The following is a 9034-nucleotide window of genomic DNA, read 5'->3' as shown; positions in this document are numbered from 1 at the left end:
TGCTCTGGGATAAAGGCTTCCAGTGTTGTCTTCCCTGGGGCAAGTGTCAGCAAGGAGAAGTCTATCAGCAGCCTTTTTGTTCAGCATTACCTCTCCGCATTCATCCTGGTTACTGTAGATTGTCCTTAGGATTTCTTCGCATTCCCCATAGTACCGTTGAGGAGAGCCAGTTAAGGATTTGGATCCTCCTGTTCTCTGCACTGGCCAAACGGAGGAAAAGGCCAGGACTTGCCTTGCAGAACTGAAGTCTAAGCGCAGCATTATATGTTCTTAATAAAGGAATGATTATATGAATCACAGTAGCAAAATGTTCTTGCAGATCACATGCCCCTCTCCCTGGCTTAAGCATCCAAGGGCAGCTGTACATCATTCCAGAGGAGGGTTTCGCCTTAGACACGGGTTAGCATATAGCCCCCTGCGTTGCAGAGCAGTAGCTACAGAGCTAGGATCCTTTAATGAAGTTACTTGTGGCTGTTTATTGGACAAAAATAAATTCCAACTGGCCCATATAAGAAATGAAACTCAGCTACAAAAATGTAATGATATTTATTCACACAGTTGCCAGCAAACTCACATGCCCCATGAGTCATTCCAGATGTGGATAAAAACAAAGTCTGTCTGTGAAAGTAAGTTTCCTGATCCCGAGGAGACTTGGTTTGAGAGAGGAGCTGCACACTGACTTCAGCTGTACTCAGAAGAACAGACAGGTTCTCCTTCAAAGGGGGAGGGGGAAAGGAAAAGCCATTTATTTATTCCTGAAAAGAAAGGAGGTAGGAAATTAAAAATCAGCTATACAGCTAGACATACGTATTTTAAAGAGAAAGATGCTTTGGAAGACTTTGCTGCTGCTGCTGTTCTATTACAGTGCTCATGCCACTGTGACCCACAGATGGAGCAGAGGTAAGATTTAAACATGAAAAATTATTTAAGAGAAAACTTTGAGTTTGTAGATCTGGTCTGAAATTATGTTCCATTATACCTATATATACATATATAATTATATACAATATTTCCCTCCCAACTCTGGAATTCTGTTTCTCCATTAAATAGGTCAGCTAAATAATTATATAGACAAATAGAAAAATACACATGCATAAGTGCATAAAGGTAAAATGATATATGTATTCTATTATAATCAAATATATATATATATAAATATCCCAAGAACCAAAACTCCATTCTTTTCTCATTTTGTTCCTTTCTCTCTCCTTCTCCTTTTTCTCCTGCATTAACAACAACTATAGGTCATGCAACCTTAAAGCAAAAGCCTTTGCAGTCACAGGTGACGTGACATAATCTTCTGCTCCACCAGGCAGATACCTGGCAATAGTAAACACAACAATGAATTGTGCAAGGTGCCTAGGAATGCCTGCCACTCTGCCCTGACAGACTAGCACATACAACATAGAGAAAGCTCTCTGCGGTGTTTTAGGCTTCAGCTGCCAATACAACAATATAGAGTTGTGACATATTGGTATTCAAGTGTGTGACAGTAACACATGAAATGGTTTGGGGCTATTGGATTGCATATGAGATGCTTCCTTAAAAGCTAGTGATGATGTCCTTTCCCTTTTTTGTTTTATTCTCTCCTCTGGTATTTGGCACGGGTTCAGTAGCTGCTGGAAGTGGAGAAAGGAAACACCTCCCAAAAGATTTCTTTGGTTCTGATTTTGAAATTCACAGAATTAATGGAACCAGAGTCTGTTAGAAAACCAAGCATTCAGATGCCCCACTCTGCACCCCAATCTCCCATGTTTTCCTCATTATAGCTGGTTCCTTTCTAGTCTGCTATTTAGGTTTTGTTTTGATTTTGTAGGGGAGGCAATGGCTGAGCGAAGGAATGAAGAGCTGTGCATTTCTGCTAAGGCTGTGTGAATGCTGAGTTATTCCTTACAGTTAGTGGGGGCTCACTGACAGGGCACGGACCTGAGTCTCAGAATGGCAGGTTCTTTCTGCAGCTTTTCCATCAGCCTCTTGGATGATAGTGGATGCTCATTATACCTGCATGTACCTAACTTTTCTCTTACTTACTGTGTAATAGAGGTAGTGACACCAACTGGCATCATAAAATCCTTTAATTGTGTAGATAAGAGTTTGTCTTTCCAGGGATGACGCATAAAAAGGTGAGGAAATCAGAACTAGGTCTGCATATATGAAAAAAACCCAACCCTACCTTTTGGAAGAATGAAGTCACCTTACCTATGAAATGTAAAAAAAAAAGAAAAATGACAAGAAAGGGGTTCATTTCCATGGAATAATCACTCTGTAATTTAAGGATGTTCTTCACTTTTGCTAACACACTGATTTTAATTAGACAACACCCCAACCACATTCCTAAAAAGAATTCATGCAACTATTAAAATCCAATTTTAATCACCATGAATATTTAAAGGAAAACATGAGAATTCTGTTGTGCCTTTTAGGAAAGTAGGTTGTTTTCAAGGTGAAAGCTCTAGAGCTTGCTTTTGGAGACTTCAGAAGGAAGAGAAGATTCATCCCCTGTTGTGATAAGGAGTTCAGTTCTCACAAATATTGTATACAGACATCTGCTGAGGAGGAAACCAAATTTCTTCTCCACAGCTGCTGGGACTGTTTAGCTCCAAATATGTTTCAGAGGCATGACTCCTTCAACAATAGCTTCAGAGAACCTCCACTCCCCTAAGCTATCTGTGTGTCAACCTAACCAATCCCATCCTAATCTGCAGTATGTAGAGGGCCAAAGCACTGTCCTAATTTTTTAATTGCTTAGAAACCGAAGAGGAAACTTGAGTACCGAGACATGACACACCCTTTTGCACACTCAGAGCTCTTCCCTCCCTCCACAAATGACAACTGAGCCTTGCCTGGGTTAAAACTCAGTAATTTAGGTCTTGTCCAACTGCTGATCTGAGTTTTGCAATGGAAAAGCAAAGACAGATCAGCATCTGGTCTGATGGAAGTGAAAGACAGATCTGCATATCATTTCCGTGTTGACTAGTAGTCCAGATTGTTTACAAAATAGTAGGACAAAGGGTTCTGCTTTATTTATCAACAGTTACTTGCAATAGAAATGAACAGTCAATATTGGATAAAACAAGGTCTAGCTTTTACTGTTTTTCCACTAGGGAGCACTGGGGCAGCCTTGCAAGCCCAACCCTTGTAACCAAGTATTTAAGCTTTGGCTCAATGAAAAAGTCAGATGGGAGTAAAGTCACTTGTGCTGACTGGTGAGTGGGAACTCCAGACTGCCACCTCCCTTTTCCCTTTGCTTTTACTAGCATCAATGAATGGGGGGCCAGGGCAGGGGAGGGGAGAGAAAAAAAGATTTCTGGCAGGAAAACTGAGTGCATTTTCTTTCCTTTTTTAACTCCGTCACCCATTTGCAATAAAAATCACACACTCCTCAGCCTGCCTAGATCCAGCTGCAGACATTGGTCCAGAAGTCACAGGCAAAGCTTGGTACCTAGGATGGCCATGTTCAGAATAATACAGAAAAGATCCTGAGTGGTGATGAAATATTTTGCTTGTCATCATCTCAGGTTTTCTTCTTGAGCCTCTTGTAGGCTTAGCTGTACAATATTACTCTGTTAGATTTTGTGAAGCGCCTGTCTAGAGAGAAAAGGTAACATTAGGTCTCTCTGAGTGGTATTCTCTATGCGATAGTAGAAGTGGGTCCTTCATTTCTCAAGGTCCCAAATAAAAATTCCAGATCTTAAGAGGTGTGTTTGCCAGAGAAACCAAGGAACAAATCCTCTTCTTTAATGACAAAAATAAACAAAAAACTGTACAGCTGTGGTAACCAGAGACAGTGTCACTTCTTGCCACCCAGTTGCTTTCATCAAACTGTTCTGATGAGTGCCAACACATTGGAAAGCAGAATGTGCGTTATAAGAATTGCCTGTTCCCCGAGGAGAAACTCGAAGGCAATCCTTACTAACACGTTTTATCTCAGCTGGCTGTAGTTTATTTGTTGTAAGGGCTTCCTGATTCAAATAAACTACACAGAGACAGTAGCATGCTTGCTACACAGGTGTTCACTTGTTCAGGGAATGAACTACTGAGGTTCCATGATTTTGGGAAATAGCTGTGCTGTGCTTTCCAGACCTCAAAAGCAGTATCACAGTTGCATCCAGATCTATCTGGTCTAATGTATTATTTTGTACTCAGTCTCTAGTGCTTGGTGAAAGTCAAATGGTTGTTCCATAACATCAGGGGAACAGTTTGTTCTCCTCAGAGGCTTTCAGCAGAAGGAATTACTTGGAAGAACAGAAGGCCCATCCTCCTTGATTTCCCCACAACAGTACAAACTTTGAGTATTTGCTCTAGTGTTGTGGCAACTGAGTTTGTGAGTTTGATGGAGCAGCTGCTACATGAGCAACTTTTGCATGGTTCTTCTGCTTGTGGGCTTAGCTACAGCAGGCTGGCAGCTCTTCAGTGCCAGGAGAGGGAAAACAATGTAAAAGAGAGAGACTAGCTGTTGCTAGAAGGCTAGACAGTCCTTTTATGAGGAAGCAATGCTTAACATATTCTATACTCCGATCATTTGCTACGTACCAGACTGCTGATGATCTTGCTGTGTGGGCGAAAGATGAGTGCCTTGGCGATTAGGGCATGCACTGCATCCGCACACATTTTGACCTAATTTGCCTCTCTTTCCCTGCATTTCATATTGCACCCTTACAGCCAGGCACTCCCTTCTTGAGCAACTTCTGGGTTTCCACTGCTGACAGTAACACCTACGTGACATTTTTGTCTTGGATAGCACAAGCAAAGAGAATGAGGCCTGATCGACACATGGAATTACAACACAAACGGTCAAACACATGCACACATATTTGCCCAGCGGGCTTTGAGTATGCCAGGTTACGGTTTTGGTTTATTTAAGACATGCTGAGGTTTCCAAAGGTCTGGTCCAAGGGTAAAAAGAAATTAAATCATCTGGAGTGGCCACAAGAACTTTTTAAAATGCAACATTTATTTAATTTCCATAAAGCCATTTTTATCCAATTCTTAATATGTAGTGCACATAAAACAATGAAAGATATGAAATGTTATGAAACTGAGCCAAACCTGTCTAAGCCTGGCTGTGTAAAGAACATTTCTTCTAATTCAGAAAATGTAATATTTCCCTTTTTTCTGGCTCCCACATGATCACTTGGAAAATTGCCTCCACTGCACCAACTTCCATGCTTGTTGGATCCATTCCAGTGACTCCACCGGAGCTCCAAAAGGCTTGATCAATCTGCTGCAGAGGTCTTTTCCACCCACCCCAGGCCTGTTCCATAAGTCTGTACCAGTTCCTAGGAATGCATGCTTGTAGGCTGGAGTATCCTGGTATGGGGATTTATTTGCCTGATGTAAGTTATTACCACACCAAGTACCACAAGTGTACCTATAAGAGAGGAAGGCACTGCCTGTAGGGTAGCCTGAGACTGAAATTCAGAGGAATTCAGGCCAGTTGTGTGAGGTTCAACATGGCTCGGTGTCAGGTCCTGCACTTGGGTCACAACAACCCGTTGCAATGCTACAGGCTTGGGGCAGAGTGGCTGGAAAGCTGCCTGGAGGAAAAGGACCTGGTGGTGCTGGCTGATGGCCAACTGAATGTGAGCCAGCAGTGTGCCCAGGTGGCCAAGAAGGCCAACAGCATCTTGGCTTGTACCAGAAGTAGTATGGCCAGCAGGACAAGGGAAGTGACAGTTGGCACTGGTGAGGCCGCACCTCAAATGCTGTGCTCAGTTTTGGGCCCCTCACTGCAAGAGGGACACTGAGGTGCTGGAGCGTGTCCAGAGACGGGCAACGGAGCTGGTGAAGGGTCTGGAGCACAAGTGTTATGAGGAGCGGCTGAGGGAGCTGGGGTTGTTTAGCCTGGAGAAAAGAAGGCTCGGGGGGTGGGGGTGGGGGTGTGGGGGGGGTGGGGGGTGTGTGGGGGAACCAGAACTTTATCCCTTGCTACAGCTACCTAGAAGGAGGTTGTAGACAGGTGGGGGGTAGGTCTCATCTCCTAAGTAACAAGCAACGGGACGAGAGGAAATGGCCTCAGGTTGTGCCAGGGGAGGTTTTGATTGGATATCAAGGATAATTTCTTCACTGAAAGGGTGTTGAAAAATTGGAACAGGCTGGCCAGGGAGGTGGTGGCATCACCAGAAGTGTATAAAAATGTGTTAAAATGTATATGTATATGTATAAAATGTAAAATGTATAAATGTGGTGTTTAGGGGCATGTTTTAGTGGTGGACTTGACAGCCTTGGGTTAACAATTGGACTTGATCTTAAAGGTCTTTTCCAACCTAAATGATTCTATGAATTAGCTTTGCAGCTGGATGACCTGAAGAAGACAATTTATATACCTGTGCTTTTACTTCCTGAATTCCTTTGCAAAGAGCTGTATAAATGATGAGTATAAATGTACATCACAGACCTAAAAACAGATCCTTAAGAAACAAATTTTCCTACATTGTAAGTAGTAGGAAAGAGGCATTTGAAGAATATTTTCTGGCTTTTAAGAAATCAGAAAAAAATAAAGGCAAAAATATGTTTTCAAGCAGATGTGGAAAATATTTGAGAATTAATGAACTGAGGAGGCAACTGAGATATTTGTATGGCACAACTGTGTGTGAAGCTGAGATCACAGACCCAGGGCAAAGGCAATTTGCCTGCTTTGCATGACACAGGACAAGGCAGGGACTTGCTGGTGTCCCAGCAGGCTGATAGTCACGTGCACAGCATGCGCCCAAGGGAATGAGCTCTGCCTTTCAACAGGGGTCACCTGGCTGGACCCAGTGCCACACTGATACACCGCTTCTGGCTCTGGCATCTCCGCCCTGTGCTTTGCTGTGCAGCACAGATGTGGCCTTCCTGTCCTTGTGGCAGATCCCTTGGGCAATCAGCTGTAGTGGCAGTCTGAAACTATTAAACAAAATGCTACTGCAGGAAGAGCAGAGAGAGGACTGAAGAAGAGGCTGAAGAGGGGTTAGTTATTAGTACCTGGGAAAGCTGCTTGGTATTGCAAAAGGTAGCTAGAAAATAACGGTCCCTGAATGGATTTCACCTGCACAGGATAAATATTCAGTAGGGTAGGGCTGCAACTGTTATCAAAATCCATTCTAGCATGCCCTGATTCCTCAAATACTCCTTTAGGGGCAGACTTAATTTAAATCTGCATGGAGGATGATCCCTGAATCAGAATTCACAGTGGATACCTGAAAGACCTACAAAGGATGCTTAAAAAAAATCAAGGTTTCTAATCTCTTCTAGGGCAATGATGTTAAACTGTGATGAGATCAGAGGGAGGATAGATTACAGAAGTTTCCACATTTTAGTTTAGATCACAGATGGATATTGTACTCTATAAAGGCAGTCATGCTGTTAGCAAGGAAGGATCTAAGTGATTCTGAGGTTCTTCTCACCACAGGAAGCAGCCAAAAATGACTAAGGCTTACAGTCATAAACTGGTAGGCAGAATCAAAATTTTAAAAGAGAAAGGAGCTAGACTATTTTGAGGAAATCTGGGTAAGCAGCAAGAGGAAGACACATGAGGTAAAGCTGTTTTCTCTTTCCTATGTGCTAGACTAAGTGAGAACTGTGAACTGAAAGTGGCACCAATAGAATCTTCTCAGCGAACCCACTTCCATCCTAGTGCTGAGGACTGGCAACTCAGTAAGACATTTGTTGCTACTTTGGTCAGTTTTTTTAGGATTCCTGTGCACTGTAATGTCACATCTATTTGCCTCAGTCCCAGGTATAGAACTGTCATGGGTTCCAGATCAGTTTGCACAAGGGTCCTCATGCCCCAAAGTCCAGCTCAGAAGCAGCTCCTACAATTCAAATCCCTCTTTACACTTTCACATGGAAATAGGTCTCTTCCCCTTACCTTTAACAACTGCCTCACTGCTCTTAATGCATGCTGTTAAGGCAACGTTCCCTTCCATAGGTGAAGCCGCTCAGTTATGAACGAAATAACTCATGTACACAAGCAAAGACTGTAGAGCATTCTGTGAGTTCCATCCTAAGTATCTTGTACTCAACTGCTGTGTCCAGAAACCCCTCTGGTACCTGGCATTATGCAAACACAAAGAGTAAAAAAAATATCTTTCCTTTTCTGAAGAAATTTCAGTGTAATTAAGGAGAAGAAACATTAGCATCCCTTTTTATCTTGAGGCACAGAGTAATTACATCATTTGCCCCATCTCTTCAGTATGACTGTGTGTGTGTATAGTCCTGTATGTTGTTAATAGTGGTGATCTTTTCTTTTTTTTTTAAATTCTCTTTCTGAAGCATAAATTGCTTTTCTTGTTTTCTGGGCGTGGATCATGCCAGATTAGGCAGGAGCGTAATGACTTCTCAGGCAGAAGAAATCCTGTCAGAAGCACTGAATAGTACAACGTCACTGAAAGGAAAGTCAGCAGGTCTTAATGAACATCATCAAGCCACAGAGGTTCTGACTACTCCAATAATGACAGGCAAGATGTAAATTGCTGAGGTAAAGCACTGAGTGGTGGAGCAATTAACTTTACATGCAGTGCCTGTGCTCGGGTTCAAGGCAGGGCAGGACCCATAGGCCTGGCCTGGGGTGCTGAAGACGAACACCGCTATTTGCCCATGTGCACAGCCTGCATCCACCTTGAACTGGGGCTCTGCAAAGCTGTGCACTCTCCCTCTGCACCCCAGTGGCTCTGCTAAAGGGAGCTGAGTCCACCCAAAATGCAGAGAAGCTAGCTGGGTTCATGGACCCAGTTGGAGCAAAACTAGGAGCTGTGTGAGTGTCTTGAGGTGGGCAAACCAGTCTGCTTCTTGCTTTAGCTTTAAAAGCATTGAAGTGTGCAGACCGTCACCACTGAAGTCAATGGGAGTTTTGCCTTCTCAGGAGTGTGGACACAATCTCAGTCATTATCTGGAATCTGGTTTCCTGTAGTAACCCTGATTGTTAAAATCTTCCAACTGAAACACATATAAAAGTGTTTTTCAACAAAATGGCACTGCCATGAGTGAAGCTGGTACAGGTCACTACATGGATAGCTGATGGTGGGAAGCAGAGGATGAAACACACCAAAGATTC

The 9034-nt window shown here is 43.0% G+C and overlaps 1 protein-coding gene across 1 annotated transcript in view; it reads left to right on the top strand.

Moving 5' to 3' along the window:
* The first annotated feature begins 656 nt into the window (after positions 1-656).
* The window catches only part of FAM180A (family with sequence similarity 180 member A), a 28408-nt gene continuing 20030 nt past the window's right edge, over positions 657-9034 (top strand). Inside the window, exon 1 of the mRNA XM_040596896.1 lies at positions 657-900. Within this exon, the coding sequence (XP_040452830.1) occupies positions 825-900 (76 nt within the window). The 5' untranslated portion in view covers positions 657-824. The remainder of the gene's footprint in view (positions 901-9034) is intronic.

The sequence above is a fragment of the Falco naumanni genome, chromosome 5, assembly GCF_017639655.2.
Source record: "Falco naumanni isolate bFalNau1 chromosome 5, bFalNau1.pat, whole genome shotgun sequence".
Classification (NCBI taxonomy): Eukaryota; Metazoa; Chordata; class Aves; order Falconiformes; family Falconidae; genus Falco; species Falco naumanni.
Note: the sequence above shows the minus strand (reverse complement) of the source record. Positions and strands in the feature narration are given on the sequence as shown.